The sequence below is a fragment of the Pyrgilauda ruficollis genome, unplaced genomic scaffold (assembly GCF_017590135.1).
Source record: "Pyrgilauda ruficollis isolate IOZ18807 unplaced genomic scaffold, ASM1759013v1 scaffold95, whole genome shotgun sequence".
Classification (NCBI taxonomy): domain Eukaryota; kingdom Metazoa; phylum Chordata; class Aves; order Passeriformes; family Passeridae; genus Pyrgilauda; species Pyrgilauda ruficollis.
In genome coordinates, this window is record NW_024531599.1 from 1350872 (window position 1) to 1368930 (window position 18059).

Below are 18059 nucleotides of genomic sequence, written 5' to 3' on the forward strand. Positions count from 1 at the left end.
CACCACCCTAATAATCATTAATTCAGCAGCACAGTCTACTGTGGATATTTAGGTTGGATATTTAGGCTGAGTGTTCTATGTACTGAGGAAATTTAGGCTGGATATTTAAGATATTTAGGTCAGATATTTAGGATATTTAGGTCAAATGCTGTTTGTACTGAGAACATTTATGTTTTTAGGGCAGCCAAACTGAAAGAAAGCCATGGTGTAAAAGTAAGAAAGCTGTGGTGTAAAAGTACCTTCTAGTCCTGAATAACTGGACAGTTCAGTACATGTTACTGACTCATGGGATTGAATCATGGCAGGTGGACTAATGACAGGGCTGCTGTCCCTGAATAAGCTGCTCCCCATGGGAGGTCCCGGCTGGAGTGAGAATTCCAAGTGGGTGGGGCAGGTTCAGAGCCTGTGCCTGGCTCATCAGTGCCGGGGGAGATTGTGCTGCTGCTGAAGCCCCCCGAGGCTGCTGACAGCCCTTAGTCTGAGATCTCTGCCCTGCTGCTCCCTCTCCATCCCAGCTGACCCCTCTCTGTCCCTGCAGAGCTGAGGCTGAGGGGTGAACCAGCAAGTCCTGCCTGAGGGTGAGGCACAAGGAATACACGACAGACAGATGTGATGGGTGATTGGTCTCCAGGCTTCTGAAACCTTCTGAGATCCCCAGCCAGCCCAGGGACCTGGGACGGACACGGGATGGGAATGCACTGTCAGCCATTCTCCTGCCAGGCAGGATTACACAGCACACCAGAACTGCTCTCTGCTCTCCATGACCCCAGTCTGGCTGGAATTTCCCAGGCAATGGCTCTCTGGAAACTCCCCCCCCTTTTTTTTTTTCCCCTGAGAAAAACAGCCATTTTCCACCCTCTGGCTGTTATCACCAATCTGGGCCAGTGCTGTCCTAACCAGCAGCTTAAGAGCCCCTGTTTGGCACCGGTGTGAATATAAAACAACTCAGAATCAGGTAAAGTTTTCCATGTCTGCACACAGGAACAGTAGAAAAGGGAGGGAAAGGAAGTCGAGAAAGGAAGGGAAGGGGGAAGGAAGGAAGGAAGGAAGGAAGGAAGGAAGGAAGGAAGGAAGGAAGGAAGAAAAAAACAACTCAGAATCAGGTAATGTTTTCCATGTCTGCACACAGGAACAGTAGAAAAGGGAGGGAAAGGAAGTCGAGAAAGGAAGGGAAGGGGGAAGGAAGGAAGGAAGGAAGGAAGGAAGGAAGGAAGGAAGGAAGGAAGGAAGGAAGGAAGGAAGGAAGGAAGGAAGGAAGGAAGGAAGGAAGGAAGGAAGGAAGGAAGGAAGGAAGGAAGGGTCCAACCCCAACACCCACTCACCACAAAACTCACGGGCAGATTTAATTCTCCCTTTATTCCCAGTGGAAAGGGAAGCTCTCTCATGCACACACTCTCCCACGGACTCTCATTCTCTTTTCCTAATGCTCTCAATGGCTTTATCACCATCAGCCATCCTTGCTGCCAGTTTCTTTGAAGTGAAATGGAATAACCTTCCAGACTCTGGAGGATCAGAGAAATGCCTGTGGATGTGGTCCCCATTTGATGGAACTGTGAGCTGCTAAATTAACAGGACTGATTAAAGATACTATTCTTTGTTAGCAGTGGAAAACCTGGTTTTCCATCAGCAGTTTTAAAGATACCCTACAAGAAAATATGTACCTCCATGTTCCTGGATCCTATTCACTGTCAAATAAGACTCAATTTATGACTGTTGGAATCCATGTGTGCGTCTCATGGGGAGCTCAGACCTCAGCCTGAGTGTTTGCTAACCCCAGCCTCTGGACCTCCCACTGAGTAGGCACCACTGGAACTGTTTCCAAATCAGTTTCATTTTTGCTCCATCTGCACATGGTTCTGAGTCACAAATGAAGGTCCTACAAATTACAGCATCTGTTTCAGTTTCTATCCTGGGGCTGGACATCTGCTCAGCTCCTGGGACAACACACACAGCCCCTGGCAACCTCAGCTTTCCCCCTCCCTGCCCACTATGCTGCCAAATATTCCCTGCATGCCAAGCCCCGCCTTCCTCAAATGCTGCTTGGTGGAGAACCTTTGGGGATTTGGGGGTGTGAGGCTGAGGTGACATCCAGGGAACTGGTGGCACTCTTGCAGGGACATATGCAGTCCTTTTTCTCCTCCAGCCCCTTCCCCTCAGGAAGGATGCTGCCATCTCTCACCTGTACTGCTCGTTGGCTTTCAGCTTCCCATTGCAGGTGGCCCTGGACTGGCCACACTCCTCTGTCCCCACAGGCACCCTCCAGGTGTCGGGGGAGCTCCTCTGGTGGAAGGGGTTGGGAATGAGCACTGCCAGGTAGGAGTCCTCTGTCCCATAGTAGTGGTCGTACCATGTGCTGGACATGATCTCCTGGGTGGGCCTCAGCACTGCAGGGGAACGTGCAAGGTGACAGTGACAGTCCCAAAGCGATGCCCAGGGGTCCTGCTGCCCTCCAGGGAGCCAGCACAGAGTGGGCCATGCAGGGACACTTACGTGACTCGTTGGTGGTAGCAATGACTCCGTAGTACTCGATCTGGCCGTTCTCCTCACTGAAGAGCTCGGGTGAAATGATGACCGTGGAGCTGGCCTCCACTGGGAACACGTCTGCACGCAGGGGCGGGGGCAGGGCTGCAACAGCAACCAGCAGGCAGAGCCTCAGTGTGTCCCTGCTCCCAAACCCCCCTGCTCAGCCTGGCACTGGTCCCAGCAGCACAGCCAGAGCCCCAACCCACTGCAGGGCAGTGCGACCCTGTGGGGCTCTCAGGCACCCCAAAGAGCCCCCAGCTCTGACCAGCAACACAGGGTGATTTCTCCTGGGGTGTTTCCCTGTGGAAGGAGGGGACTCACGCTCCACTGCTGTGCTGCAGAGCAGAGTCACAGCCTGGCTCCTCAGTGCGTTCATGCCCACGGTGCTCACAAGGATTTGGTAGGAGGAGTTTGGCTCCAGCCCCTCCAGACTGGCCTCGCTTGAAGGGATGCTCATGGTAAGCCTGGAGTTGGGGGGTCCTTCAGAAAGTCTCTCTGTCACCACCTCATAAGCCTCCACATCGCCAGGAGAGCTTGTCCAGTTCAAGTAAAGGCTCCTCGACTCTGGTAGGCACTGCACATCCCTCACTGGATTTGGCTCTGCAAAGGAGACAGGGCAGGCTCTGGACTCACTGGATCAGAGAAATCCCAATGTCTGTCCCTGTCAGCATGTTCTCCCCAGGCCAGTGAGATGAGCAGAGCTGGACACTTGCAGCCTGGGAGCCTGCTGTGCCATGGGCCACAGGGCAGTGGGAATGGGCAGGGCCTGAGCTCACATCTGACAGGAGACATCGACCAGTGGAGATCTGCAAAGCCTGCTCTGCTTCACAGGTAGCCAGGAGATCTCTGTGGTGGGGCTAGCTCAGGGAGCCAGTGGCTACCAGAGGGTCACCTCACTGGCTTCCCTATCTCCCACCACAAGACTTCCCCTTCCCTTGCCTCTGTTGACACTCCAGACTCGAGGCCACCCAGGTGTTCCTCCCTCTTCCAGCCTGCCCCGCTCCCTCCCCGTGGCAGCGTGTACCCACCCACGGGCACTGCCAAGGGCTTGGTGCTGCTCCAGTAGGGCCCAGCCACGCAGCTCAAGGACACTGAGTAGTTCCTGCCTGGGATGAGCCCCTGGAGGAGGTGCTGGACTTGTCCTCTGCCCAGGGAGTGCCTCCAGGGCAGCGAGCTGTTCCGGGGGTCCCGCAGCCACAGCTGGCAGTCGTCCTGCTGGCCAGAGATGCTGCCCCAGGAGATCAGCATGGTGTTGTTCCCTTCAGCCACCGCCGAGAGATTCTGGGGAACTGAGGGGGCTACAACAAAAACCACACCAGGAAGAGTTACTGGTATGCATCTGCTCTCTTCTATTCTACAGAGATACAAGGAGGAGGTGGGTGACACAAGGAGACCCCACATGTTCAATGATAACATTCCTGCAGCTGCTGTTTGCCAGAAATGACCTTTAAATGGCAGCTGAAGGACATGCAGAGTGAGGAGTGTGAGGAGACGGATTCTTCTTCCTACTAATTAGCAAGTTTCATTAGAAACCTGCCCGAAGGGCTCTGCACATGACTCCCTGCACCCTGCCAGGGGATGGCCGAGCGTGGGAGCAGGGACTGCTGGATTCCCCAAGCAAAGTGTGGGGACTGTGGGGACGAGCACATGAAAAGGCTTATTGTGCTTATCTGCATTTCCACATTCCATAAAAAGAAAAAAAAAGCCCATCCTCCCCTTATACCCTATGCCAGCAATTCTCTGAGTGCCTGGAAAAAATGCAGCAGGAATGGTGGGGTGTCCCCCCCAGCTGTGAGGCCTCATGGTCCCCCAGGCTGTGGGTGTCATCTACCAGAGCAGCACTGCTGCCATGGGATCCTGTGCCCTTGTTCAGCCACATGTGCCTGGAGGAGCCAGACTTCAACCAGTGAGGCCATGGGCTTGAGGCTGCCTCCTGGAACAGCACTGCTGGCTGCCAGGCCCTGCCACAGGCAGCAGGACTGCCCTGCCCCACTCTCCCATCCACCAGGGCTTGCCCAGCCCATGATCCCACTGCTACACTGGTACCTCCCCCCCCATCTCATCCCATCCCTGGAAATATCCAAGGTCAGCTTAGACAGGGCTCTGAGCAATCTGATCTAGTTGAAGATGTCCCTGCCACTAGCAGGGGGGTTGGACTAAATGGCCTTAAAAGATCCCTTCCATTTCAACCCAAACCATTCTCTGACCCTACAGCTCCCTGGCTAAGTCTCTGCCCTTCCCCCTGCAGGTGCTGAGCCCACCCAGATGGGAAGGCTGAGCCTCGTGCAGGATGCAGAATCTCCAGCTCTGACACTCACTTGTCCAGTCACTGATGTTCCCTGCCGAGGCTGCATAGGGCCCTGCCATGGACACCACTTCCAGCAGGTATTTGTGTCCTGGAGCCAGGCCAGAAAAGGTGAATTTGCTGGTGCCTTTCCCAACAGAAACATTGGCTGCCACAATGCCAGAGCCCGAGTGATAGAGGAGGAGCCTGTAACTGTCTTGTCCTTGGGGCTCAGCTCGCCAGGATGCACTCAGCCTGCTGGGGTAGCCCTGGTTCGTCATGTACACGTTACGGGGTGCCAAGGGGTCTGCCAACACAGCACAGGACACATGTCAGCAAAGGGCCCCAGGACACTGCCTGGGTCTCCTGTAGTGCCATCAGAATGGGTGCACCACACTTACTTCTCTGAGAAAATTAACTATGTATTTTACAGTCTAGATAAATAAGTTTTAACAAGATTTAGGATAATTGATATTAAACAGCACTTAAACTTAGAATGAGTAAACTTTAATAACAAAGAATAATAAACTTAATTTTAATAGAATAGTAAAGTGATAAAATGTAGCTTAAGAGTACTTAAATATAGTGAAACTTGACTTAATATTTTTAACACTCAACTTATTAAAGGTTATTATTTAGAAATGTTTTAACTTATTTTTATATTATTAACACAAAAGGTATTAAAATCTAGATAAAATAAATAAAATATATATATATTAGAAGATCTTCTAGATGGACAGCGCCCTTAGCCTCCACTGTGTGGCTCCACCCACCAGCCCAGAGGCAGCTCAAAGCTGCTGCAAATTTCTCTGTGCTTGTCTGAGCAGGGACAGCCCTGTCCCCTGGGGAGGGGTGAGGAGGGAACACGCAGCCAGCCAGGGGACAGGGGAAGGTGAACACCCTGCTGCTGCTCCCTCCTCCCCAGCTCTCCCCTGAAGCACGGCCCCGGAGCTCCAGCTGCCCTCACCCAGGCTGGTGGAGCTGATGAGATGGGCAGAGCTCTGCTCACTGCCATTGCTTGGAGTCTGCTGTGAAGGTCAGCAGGGCCATGTTCTTGGCTATGAGCTTTCCTGACTCCCCAGCAAGGCACACATCTGTTGGAACCCTGGATGCTGAGAATTTCAGACTGTCTGTGCTGACAGGCACTGACCCCCAAGAGAACACTGCACTGACCTGAGGCTGTGGAGAAGGCTTCCAAAACTGATTGATAGCACTGGGATTACAGGTGTGGAGTTGGTTAGAAGTGTGTAATATCACAGGGTGGAAAACTTAAGAGTTTGGGGTTTTATAATACAGAAATAAATATGAAGAAAGATGGAGGTTTTAGTGTGGAGGCAGGTGGTTGTTCTTTACCTTCTTCTTCCTTCTTCTCCATGGGTTTGGATGGTATTTTGTGATTGGACAGAAAAGTCCACATTGTGGGCTTCAAGGGATCAGTTATTGGGTTAAAAGGGAAAATAATTTCTTAATTGGATAGTTTAGCCTTAAAATACCTTGTAACAATAGTTAGCCATTTTGTGCCTTGCTAATGAAGGACTGCAGAACTCACAGTTTTGAGGCTGGTAAGAAACACCGGTAAGAAACAATAAACACCTGAGTCTGAACACGAACTATCATCTCAAGTGCCTTCAATCCTGACCCTGACAGACGCAGAAAAAAACAGCAGAGAAGCCACACACATCCCCTCACAAAAGGTACTCACATGTCCAGTTGCTGACGTTCCCTGCAGGTGCCCTGAAGGAACCAGCCACAGATGCCACCTCCAGCAGGTATTTGCTCCCTGGGGCCAGCCCCGTGAAGGTGAAGTTGTGGGTGTCTCTCCCAAGCGAGGCTGTGGCTGCCACAGTGCCCAGAGGTGCGCGGTACAGGGTCAGTGTGTATCCATCCCTGCCCCCAGCTGCAGCCCCCCAGGCCACGCTCAGCCTGTCGGGGTGCCCCGTGCTCAGCAGGCGCACGGCGGCCGGGGGCAGCGGGCCTGGGGAGGAAACACAAGTCACTGCCAGGAGCCACATCTGGGCTCAGCACAAGGAGAAGCTCCACATCTGTGCCAAGCCTCTGCTGCAGGAGCTGGGGCAGCAGCACGGTGCCACAGGCTGGCTCTGACTCTGTGGCAGCTGTTTCCTGCCTGGCTGCTGGCTGAGACTGTGGATCGCTGTGGGTGGCTACCACAGTGTGGCACAGGGTGTGGCACAGACTCCTCATGCTGCATCCAGCAGAGAACAAGCACTGGGTACTTGCATGGGTGGCAGAAGTAAGCATGACAGCTGCTCCAGTATGGTCCCTGACTGAACTGGGAAGGGGAGATGTGGTGAAGAACACTGCAAGGAGAACATCACACTCACGTGTGCAGTGGGTGAGGTTGGGGGTGCTGGCATGGAAGGGCCCAGCTGTGGCACTCACTGCCACACTGTATTGGGTGCCAGGGCTCAGGCTCCTCAGGATGTGACTCCTGGCATGCCCAGGCAGCAACGTGTGCCCCACGGGAGTGCCAGACACTGTGTCACGGGCATCCACCACGAAGCCTTCTGCCCCTCGGCCCAGCACTGCCCAGGACACCACCAGAGCTGAGCCTGAGGGGCTGCTCAGGGTGAGGTTCACAGGGGCCAAGGGATCTGCAAAGCAACAGGGAGACAGTTAGCCCTCCTGCTCAGTGCTGAGAGCTGGCTGCTGTGCCCAGGGCTCCTCCAGGCAGGCTGGACCAGAGATCCTCTGGAGAGAAGCCTGGGCACAAAGGGCTAGGCAGGGCACATGGCTTTGAGCGTATCACCCCTGGGGTCTGCAGCTGGTTGTGGCAGGAGAGATAACCAGAGCCTCTGGGGTGGATCAGGGGATTGGCTCTGTGTCCAGGATGGAGTGAGGGCAGTGAGCAGAAAGGTGGGACCATCACGCAGAAGCTGTGGGCATGGCTTGGGATGGGGAAGGTGGCAGTGGGTGCTCTGGAAGGATCAGGTGGAGGCTCACAGTGGGGCACTGTGCTCAACCCAGCCAGTAACTCACATGTCCATTGGGTGACGTTGATGGAAGAGGCTTCTAAGGAGCCTTTCACAGCAGTAACCTGCACAGCAAACTTGCTGCCTGCTTCCAGGTGAGTCCAGGTGATGTTCAGAGCATCTGGACTCAAGGTCTGGACCTGAATCCTGCTCTGGGTGCTGAGGCTATACAGAGTAACATGGTAGTGATCCCTCCTGCCAGGGGGCTCATTCCAGGATGTGTAAAGCTCTGAGGAGCTACCTGGGTTGGTAAGGCTCAGGTTTGTTGGTGCAGCAGGAACTGTGAGGAAAAATAAGACACACGAGTCAGAGCGGAAAAGATCCACTTCTGAACATGCAGCCATCCTCATACATGGAGACTGTGAGAGGCAGGATGTGACCACAGGCCAGCTTCACCAGCAACCAGGCCAGGGTGCCCTCCTCCTGCTCTCCTCTCCTCTCCTCTCCTCTCCTCTCCTCAGGGGCCAACACTGATCCCATAACCCGTGGGTGTCAGATGCTGACCTGTGCAGCCGGTGATGTTCTCGGGGAGGGAGCGGTAGGGCCCAGCCACTGCCCAGATCCTAACAAGGTAGCATGTTCCTGGTTCCAGCTGTGGCACAGTGACATTGGTGCTGTCCTTCCCTGCTTCCAGGTTCCTTGGCTGTGCAGAAGAGCCCTCCTGGAGCACGCTGAGCAGGTATCCATCCCTCTGCCCAGGAGAAGCCTCCCAGTGCACAGCCAGAGCCCGGGCCATGCTGACAGGGCTGGCAGACAGGGAACGAGGAGGCAGCGGGACTGTGGGAGAGAAACAGTGTCACTGGGACAAACCTGGGCTGGGCACAACTGACTCTAGCTTGGGAATGAAGCTGGGAGTTGGAGGACTGTGGGCATCCACACAATGCCCAAGGCTGGTGGGAGCAGGGGAGCTGTGTTCTACCAGTGTAGCCGATGGCAGTCTGAGAGGAGATGCGATGAGGCCCAGCCTGGGAAATGATCTCCACGCGGTACCGGGAGCCTGGCACCAGTCCCTCCAGGTCCAGCTGGGTCACTCCACGGGGGACAGACACATTCCTGATGATGGACAGGGACTCAGCCACTGAGAGCTGCACCAAGTGATCTCTGCCACCTCCGGACTCCACCCAGCTCACGTGCAGCTCCTGGGGTTCCCGGCCAGGCTGCACACTCACGTTAGCCAGGGACAGAGGATCTAGAGGGAAGCAGAGCATGGACACCCATGAGGTGATGGAGGAACCAGCTGGAGAAGCCAGGGCACAGCCTGCACCTCTGCACAGGGCTGAAAGAGAAGTGGGGGCACCTGACCACCGTTACTGTTCTCCTGGGGGACATGCAAGCTGCCATGTCCCCAGGGTGCTGCTGGCAGGCAGGTGCTGAGAGCACCCAGCTCCCAGTGGGCTGCTCTGCTCCACAGACAGAGAGCAGCAAGCCCATACAGGTCTCTGTGCTTCCTTTCTTACATCCCTCTCCCACCAGCCCCTGGCTGGTCTTGAGATCACCAGTGGTACAGGCAGAAGGTTCAACTTGACTGGGGAAAACCTAAGCTGGGGAAAGGGATCTTCTGTGGCGCAGCAAACAGCACCTAACCTAGGACACGTGCTCTGTCTTCCAGGACAGGAAGCATGCAGGTCTCACTAGAGCCCTCCCTCCACCCAGACAAGTTTGTGTCACTGCTAGTCTTGCAGGCAGTGCCAGGATGTCCCATCCCTGCAAGAGACTGGGAATACTTCTGACTCACATGTCCACTCAGTGGCAAAGTGTGACGAGGATCTGTATGGGCCAGCAAGGACAGTCACCTTCAGGAAGTACTGAGTGCCAGGGGACAGCCCCAGGAATGTGAAGTTGTGGGTGTTTGGCCCCACTGAGGTGTTCCTCTGTGCTGCATGGCTCTTGCTGTAGAGCTGGAGATGGAACTGGTCCACATCACCAGCAGCCTTGTCCCAGAAGGCCGAGAGCCCCATTGGGCGCCGGGTGTTGGTCAGCGTCACGCCGGATGGAGCCAGGGGGTCTGAGAGAGAAGAGACAGCCAGGCAGTGAGAGGAGGGCCCCATTGGGCGCCGGGTGTTGGTCAGCGTCACGCCGGATGGAGCCAGGGGGTCTGAGAGAGAAGAGACAGCAGTGAGAGGAGACTCTGCTGTGCTGTGGGGTTGTCCTGGGCACCCTCCCCTCTCTGTGCCTGCTGGGGTTAGGTCAGGAGTGAGCACAGCAAACCCAGAGCAGCCAGAGCTCCTGCTCCACAGCAGACACAGGAGCGGGTCCCCACCTTCCCCAGGGTGACATTTGGGAATGTTTTCTGTTCAGTGATGGGTTCCTCCTGCACTGCAGACCCTTCTACTTCCAACATGGCTGAATGTGGCTCCAGCTGACCGCCCATTCTGTCTCTCTATGCAGCCCTGTCTCTGATTCCCCACCTCCCCACACATGGGCCACTCTGACTCTGAGCGTTCTACTCTCACAGGGTGGTTGTGACCTGCAGCAGAGTGAGGTAGGACTGCCACACTCACATGTCCAGTCAGTGGCTGATCTCACAGGGGATCTGTAAGGCCCAGCCATAGCAGCCATCTCCAGCGTGTACTGCCGCCCAGGGACCAGGTTCTCCAAGGTGACATTGGTCCAGTCACTCCCCATGGTCACATTCTTGACCTGCTCCTTGGACTTGGTTTCCCAGAGGGTCCCTGTGTAGCCAGTGTTGCCAGAGGAAACTGCTCTCCAGGAGGCTTGCAGAGAGGTGCTGTGGCCCCCATTGCTGAGGGTCAGCTGCTCTGGGGGCAAAGGGTCTAGAAAAGGAAAGGTCTAGAATCACCTGGCAGAAGTGCAGCTCCAAATGTGCTGGGGCAGGAGTCCCTTCCCTGGGAACACCTGCATCCAGGTGCTTTGACCACTGCCACCCCTGCTGACACCCACACACCAGTCCAGCAGGGATTGGGCCAGTACAGCTCAAACTGGCAGAGAAAAAATTGGTACTGGAGGAGGTGGTGGGTGGTGGAGGGGATGGCTGAAGGCAGTGACAGCCTGAGCAGTGCCACAGGAGGGTGGCTAAGGAAAAGGGCACTGGGCTCAGCTGCTCCTTGTGCCTGGTGTTTGGGAAATAGCAGGGTCAGACACATCCAGCAGCACCTCTGCCTCCTGCTGAGCCTTTTGCCCAGTTATTGGATTAAGCTGTAGAAGATGTGTGCTGTCAGTGCCCTGAGGTGTGACATCAGGGGAAGGGCAGGATCCAGTGGGAACCTGGGGCTGTGGCACTCACATGTCCAGTTGGAGATGCAGCGGGGTGAGGATGTGTAGGGACCAGCCACAGTGCTGACCTCAAAGGTGTACAGGGTCCCAGGGTGGAGGCCCTCGTAGGTGAAGCTCGTGACACCCCTGGGCAAGGAGCTGTTCTTCACAGGGTGCTCTGCAAGGCTGAGGACCAGCAGATAGCCCTCTCCTGTGGCCTCCTCCCAGCTGGCCAGCAGGCTGTGGGGGCTACCCTGGCTGGACAGGCTCACGCCAGATGGTGCTTGTGGTTCTGCAAGGGACAAGGACAGCATGACAGGGGGCAGTGCATCAGGCAGGAAGATTGCTTTCACAAGGTATTTTCTGCTTTTCAAACTGCTCTAGGTGACCCTAGAGCAGGGGGGGTGGACGAGATGATCTCCAGAGGTCCCTTCCAACCCTAACAGTTCTGTGATTCTGCAACACTGCAGTTGTCTCCACCCCACACAGGGGCAGAAGGGGCTGCAGGGAGAGCTCTTAGTGCCCCCAGGTTGGGTGGGTACCTCCCCACACTGTGTACTGCTCCAGTCATCCCTTCCCAGAGTGGCAGCTCTGGGACAGCAGCAACTGTGGCTCCACAGGTCACCCAGGAGAGACTGAGCACATGGAGATGCCTCTGGGGAGGCTGGTGGTGCTTCCCTGCCCACCCATCCAGCTGTGGTGAGGGGAAGACAGGAAGCTGCCTGCAACCTGCCAGAGTGCAAAAGGCACGAAGCAGGATCTGGTCTTGATCTGTGCCTGACACTTGCTGGCACAAGCCTGCCCAGGACGTCTGAGCCCACCCTCACCAGGAACTGTGGGGAGGCAGAATTTCCTGCTCTGATCCACAACCTACTCTTGAGACCAGGTGTCCTGGGTGGCCTGTCCCTGTGCCTGCCTCACCCCCAGCCCCCTCCAGGCAGCAGGAACAGCCCCAAGGGCCACACATAGGCTTTCTGCTCACCTGTCCAGGCTGCTGTGCTCTGTGCTGATGCCTTGTAGGGCCCTGCCACCACCACCACCTGGACAGAGTACTGCTGGCCAGGGCTCAGCCCGTGGAAGGTGACGTGATCGTTGTCCCCACCAACGGAGATGTTCCTTGTTGGAGCACTGTCCTCTCCCTCCTGCAGTGTCACCAGGTAGAAGTCCCTCTGTCCCCCTGGGACACTCCAGCGAGCCTGTAAGGAGTTCTGCTCCTCTGCACTGCTCAGGGTCACATTGTCGGGACTCAAGGGGTCTGGAAGGGAATAGGATTGTGTGAGTCAGGGTTATGGGGTACTCTGTACCCCTTACTCTCCTGAGCCTCATTCCTGCAGGGTTACGTCCAGCCTTAGACATCCTTTTGGAGCGAGCCATCTGTACTCCCCAGCACAAGCATTCCTGGACTAACGGAGTCCAGACAAAGCTGGCAGCCTTGCTGAGAAATTCCTAAAAGTCTCCTTCCACTCCATTCACATCCCACCATGAGCTTACTGATATTCCCAGGAACTGGCCTGGACCAAACTCCTGGCCAGACGCCCCTGGCTCATGCATCTGGCATGGGGGAATTTTATTCAGTGGAGCAGGTCAGAGCTGCAGACAGCAACTGCAGGGATCAGCCTCACTCCAGAGCAGAAAGAAACCAGCTGGAGCTCTGGAGGCCTTCCAAAATCCCATCTGCAGGGAGCAGGGAGCAGGCTCCAGCTTCCCGGGCTGGCAGGTGGAGCAGGAAGGAGCTGGAGATTTGACACCTGGTGGCACCCAGCTCCTCTCAGCATACACATGACCAGTGGTTTGGCCAGTGCCAGGACAAGTCACTGGCCACAGCAGCTCTGAGTCTGCAGCTCGGCGCCTCCATCATTTGAGGACCAATGCTACCTTGGTGTTCCGTGTGAAGCTGCTCTGCCCCCTTCATTTCCCTCCTGGTTTTTCTGGAAACATCCGGGAGAGCAAGTTCAGGACTGGAACTTTTTACTGGGCTTTGGACATGGTGTCACCAGCAAAGTCCCCCTCATTCAGGGCCCTCATCAGCCTGAGGCCAGAGCAGAGAGTGGGCTGGGGGAATGGTGCAATAGTGGGTTCTGGAGGGCTGCTCTCACTGTTTTGACCTGCCAGAGGCTCCTAGATTCCTTGGCTGTATTTGCACAGCACCCATCATGTTGGGAACATCCACCAGGATGAGGTGATCAGGTGCTACCACAACATATCCTTGACAACAATCAAAGAGCACCGAAAATCCATTTCATAGAACCAGAGAACTGTGGAATGGTTTGGATTGAAAAGGACCCTAAAGCTCATTCATTCCCATCGCCTGCCATGGGCAGGGACACCTTCTACTATCCCAGGCCTCCAGCCCTGTCCAACCTGGCCTTGGACACTCCCAGAGAAGGGGCAGCCAAAGTTTCTCTGGGCACCCCGTGCCAGGGCCTCAGCACCCTCACAGGGAAGAATTTCTTCTTAACATCTAATCTAAATCTTTCCTATTTTAGTTTAAAACCATTCACCCCTTGTCCTATCACTCTCTGCCCATGTAAGAAGTCTTTCTTGTTCTTTCATAAGCCCCTCCCTGAGGCCTCCAGTTCAAACCAGCTCAGCTGCTGCCCCCTTGCCCCATTTTTTCTGCGGCCCTTGTACAGCCCTGAGGCACATGAGAGCCAAGCCCCAGCAGCACTGAAGACCACTGGGATCTGCTGCCCTTCCATCCTCCTCCTAGGGGAGAGCCCACAGGCTGCTCCCACTGCATCCCAGAGAGAAGCAGGCCAGCACAGGGGATCCACCTGCTGAAAGGATTCACTGGCCCCATTACAGCAGTGCCCCAGAGCTGGGTCCTGGAGCAGCTTTTGGCAGGTCCAAGCAAAATCACCCTGTGCACCCAAGGAGGCTGCACTTTGGCAGGAGACCTTTGTATTCAGAGGCTGGATCAGAGGCAGGGAGAACAAGGTGATACTCACATGTCCAGGCAGTGGCATTGGGTCCCATGGCCGTGTAGGGCCCAGCTGTGGCACTGAGCCCCAGCCAGTAGTGAGTGCCAGGGTGGAGATGCTGGAAGGTGTAGCTGCTGAGGCCCCTCCTGGCTGACAGGGTCATGCTGACCTTCTGGGTGAGGAGGTTGCGGAGCTCCAGGTGGAGCCAGGCGGCCCCTGCAGCACCTGCCCAGGAGGCGACGAGGCTGGTGCTGGAACCTGGGCTGAGCCTCAGCTGGGTGGGGATGGAGGGAGCTGAGGGGAAAAGCAGGACACAGAAGGTTCAGCACTGGTGCTGGTGGTCCCTGGAGCCTCCTCTCTCCCCAGGAGCCCCCACAGCTGCACTCTATGGCATAGGGGCTGAAGGTCTGGTAGGGGTCTACTAAGGGATGTCTCTCCCATGCCCCCTCCCACACAGGTTGGAGGGCCCTTGAGGTCCCTCCACATTGTCATGCTCTTTCAGGCTGCAGGGCAGAGGTGTGGCAGACTGGGTACTGCAGCACTTCTGCAGCTCTCAGCAGCCAAGAGCAGCCCCAGACTGCCCCTGTCTGTTGGGAACAGACAAATCCAAGCTATGGGTGCTGCAAGGCAGGCCCAAGGTGCAAAGTTTTCCCGTTGGCCCAGGCATTCAGCTCACAGTGGGCATGTGAAACACTCCAACTGTTCCCCACCATTCACAACCTCCCATCCCAAGCCTGGAGACCTCCTCCCCTTGCCAGCCGGGCACTTGTGCTGCATCCTTCCTGCCAAACCCCTCCTACCACCCCTTCCTCCTTGGGCAAGCGCACCCATCACTCCCTACCTGTCCACTGGTGGGCACTGGTGCTGGCCTGCAGGGACCCAGCCAGCGTGCTGACCTTCAGGGCATACTCGCTGCCAGCCAGGAGCCCGTCGAAGAGGAAGGTGGAGGCGCTGGGCAGGAGGGACACGTTCTTCACCAGGCTCTGGGAGTGGCTGTGCCACAGTGCCAGGCTGTAGCCGTCCCGCTGGCCGTGCCCGTGTGCCCAGGCCGCGCGCAGCGAGGCGGAGCTGCCATCGCTGCTCAGAGTCAGGTTGCGGACGGGTGAGGGACCTGCATGGGACATGGACAGACACTGCTGCCTGCTTCTGCGAGAGCATGAGCTGGCAAGCTGCTCACAGCCTGGTGGAACTTGCCTTTGCCTGGGGAGGTCCTGCCAGGCAGCTTCACAGGACCCAGTCACAGAATCCTGGGAGGGTTTGGGTTGGAAGGGACCCTAAAGCTCACCCAGTCCCATGCCCTGCCATGGCAGGGACACCTTCCTCTAGCCCAAGCTGTTCCAAGCCCTGTCCAGCCTGACCTTGGATACTTGCAGGGATGGGGCAGCCAAAGTTTCTCTGGGCAAACTGTGCCAGGGCTTCACCACCCTCACAGGGAAGAATTTCTTCCCAAAATCTGATCTAAACTTCTCTTCTACCAGTTTAAAACTCTTCCCTCTTGTCCTGCCACTATCTGCCTATGTAAAAAGCCCCTATTTCTCTATTTTCAAATCCCCTTTAGATACTAAAAGGCATTTTACGATCACCCTGGAGCCTTTTCCTCTCCAGGCTGAACAGCCCCGGCTCTCTCAGCCTGCCTCCAGAGCAGAGGGGCTTCAGCAGGGATTCCCCAAGCACAGCCCCATGACCTCCCTGGCCACTCACCAACCTCCTACGGGCTGTGTGGGCTGCACCATCCCCTTGGATCAGTCTCAGCAGTTCCTCTGAACGGAGCAGGGAAGCTTGGTCAGGGCCAACACATAAAGGTGACGCCATCATCACCTGGAAGTTCACCTGCTGACATGTCCTCTTTTTCTGCTGGCCCTGTGGGTCCTGCTACCTGCCTTTCTGTGACAACCAGCTTCTGCTTCTGCCACTGCTGCCTGACACCAACCCTTCCACTGCTCAGTCTCCTCCCTCCAGCTCTACTCTCCTTTTCCAGGTTTCCCACTTCCACTTGATTTACTCAAGGATCTTCTGGAGAGGTGCAGGCAAGGGCTGCCATCCCCACCTGGGCTGTAGAGCCACCAGCCCTGCCCCCTTCTCCAGCCCTTGGCACAGAGCAAAGCCTGGGGGTGAGCAGTGATTGACAGGGATGTCCCAAAACTGTGGAGCAGATGCTCCTTCCTTGTAGCCATTTCTTGATTCCAGGCATGACATTTCCCTCAGCTCTCTGCAAGCCACATCATGGGCTGATCCATCATTACCTCCATTATTCTAGGAGGAGAAGATACAGCATGAACCCAGCCCATAAAAGGTGCAGGGGCAGGACCCTTCCTCCACAAGGATGAGGGAATAACCCCTAAGACTCTGGGGACCCAGGAAGGACCCTAGTTCTTGTGAAAGTGAGGAAAAGCCCAACCTCCCACAAACAAGTAGGACTCCAAACAGCACAACAAACACTGAAAGGAGCACTGAGGTCCTGGGGGAGGCCTTACTTGTCTGTGCTGTGATGGTCTGGCTGGTGGTGTCCATGCAGGCCAGCGTGGCTGTCACTTCGATCTCGTAGCGCGTGCCAGGAGTCAGCCCATGGAACCAGAAGCTGGTGGTGTTGGGTCCAGCAGACCCATTCTGCAGCAGCATGTCTGACCCCAGGGGGGACAGGGCAAGGAAATATCCCCTGGCACCTCCCTCTGGCTCATCCCAGGACAGAAGGAGGGAGTCTGACCGGTCATGGTCACTCACACTGACATTCAGGAGCGTGCCTGCAGAGGCAAATCCAAAACTCTCAGCAGGGATTGGTGGTGTTGGGTGCCAGCTCCAGCTGCAGGGCCAACTCCCAGCCACCCACCCTTGCTGGGGTAGACCAGGCACTGGCCACCACCCTGACCCCAAGGGCTCTGACCAGCCTTTGGGAACACAAGAACATTCAGAAACCTTCATGGACTCAGGTCAAAGGAAGCTGTCAAAGAGATGTCCTAAGCACGGAGCATCTGCTCCACTGAAGAAAGACTGGAAGGCTTCAGTCACCACGGACTTTGTCCAGAGAGTCCTGGTTTAAGGCAGAGAAGTTCCCTGGCTGGGTATAAGCCACTGATCATCACCTTGGTTGGCCTGAGCCCCCCAAAAAGGTATTGAAGGCTCTGGGTCTACCATGGAGAAGCAAGACAGGGTGCAGGATGGATATGGCAGGGGACCATTATGCTCCCTGCCTCTGTGTGGGCTCTGACAGAGGAGGGGCAAAGGCTGCTTTGGGGGGATCCATACAATGAGTCACCCCCATCCTGCCCAGCTCAGAGGTGACATGGGAAGAGTGGGACACTGCATGCATGGAGGAAATGTGGGACCAGAGTGGCCCCAGCCCCTGCTCAGGTGTGTCCCTGCCCTGGCTGTGCTGCAGCAGTGAGGTCACTGCACTGGGGCTGTGGGGCCACTCCCAATGGAGTGTCTGTTTGGGGACAGGGAAGTGGCATACAGGGCTTGGCCTAATTGGTGGGTCAGTGGCTGAAACTGCTATTGAATTCCTGCCCTTAGAGCTGCTCAGGAGTCACCCACACAGCAGGAGCCAAGCAGAGCCTGTCTGTCAGGCCCAAGCTGGTGGTGTGACCAGGGCAGGGTCCATCTCTGCCTCACAATGTCTCCAGCAGATTGTTACACACCCCCATCCTCAGCCTTGCTGTCAGTCATGGAACCATTTAGGTTGGAAAAGCCCTTTAAGATCATTGACTCCAACTGTTCCCCCAGCACTGCCAAGTCCAGCACTAACCCAAGTCCCCAGGTGCCACATTCATAAACTTTCTATGGCACTCGGCCTTTGGAAAATGCCAGAACAGCTCTAGTGCTAATAAGACATTTGTGAAATAATTAGCACTTAAAATTTATGGCATGCAATGTGTTATGACAGGCTTACATAGGGTCTGGCACAGTGAGACAGCACGAACCAAGCACGGTGCCTGCCCCAGAGACCTGCCATGGGGCACCCTTTACACAGCCAGGGAGGAGCAGTGTGGGGTGAGCCCGGGGCAGGGACACTGTTGGCACTGCTCAGGAGCTGTGTGTGTGTCTTTCCCAGAGCTGAAGACTTTCAGAACTATGTGCAACTTCTGTTCCATGCAACGCTGTGGTTTGGAGCCTGCTGGTGAGGGCAAAAGG

General features: G+C 55.9%; 1 protein-coding gene across 1 annotated transcript in view; it reads right to left on the reverse strand.

Annotated features, from left to right (window-relative positions):
* LOC121365430 (receptor-type tyrosine-protein phosphatase V-like) overlaps window positions 1–18059 on the reverse strand; it is a 35160-nt gene that overhangs the window by 14647 nt on the left and 2454 nt on the right. Inside the window, exons 3-19 of the mRNA XM_041489604.1 lie at window positions 16406–16672; window positions 14773–15042; window positions 13959–14225; window positions 11993–12265; window positions 11042–11302; window positions 10299–10571; window positions 9533–9802; window positions 8717–8986; window positions 8302–8574; window positions 7805–8077; window positions 7150–7419; window positions 6510–6782; window positions 4842–5114; window positions 3552–3821; window positions 2845–3123; window positions 2491–2625; window positions 2180–2384 (exon numbers count right to left, since the gene is read on the reverse strand). Of these exons, the coding sequence (XP_041345538.1) occupies window positions 2180–2384; window positions 2491–2625; window positions 2845–3123; window positions 3552–3821; window positions 4842–5114; window positions 6510–6782; window positions 7150–7419; window positions 7805–8077; window positions 8302–8574; window positions 8717–8986; window positions 9533–9802; window positions 10299–10571; window positions 11042–11302; window positions 11993–12265; window positions 13959–14225; window positions 14773–15042; window positions 16406–16672 (4402 nt within the window). The remainder of the gene's footprint in view (window positions 1–2179; window positions 2385–2490; window positions 2626–2844; window positions 3124–3551; window positions 3822–4841; window positions 5115–6509; window positions 6783–7149; window positions 7420–7804; window positions 8078–8301; window positions 8575–8716; window positions 8987–9532; window positions 9803–10298; window positions 10572–11041; window positions 11303–11992; window positions 12266–13958; window positions 14226–14772; window positions 15043–16405; window positions 16673–18059) is intronic.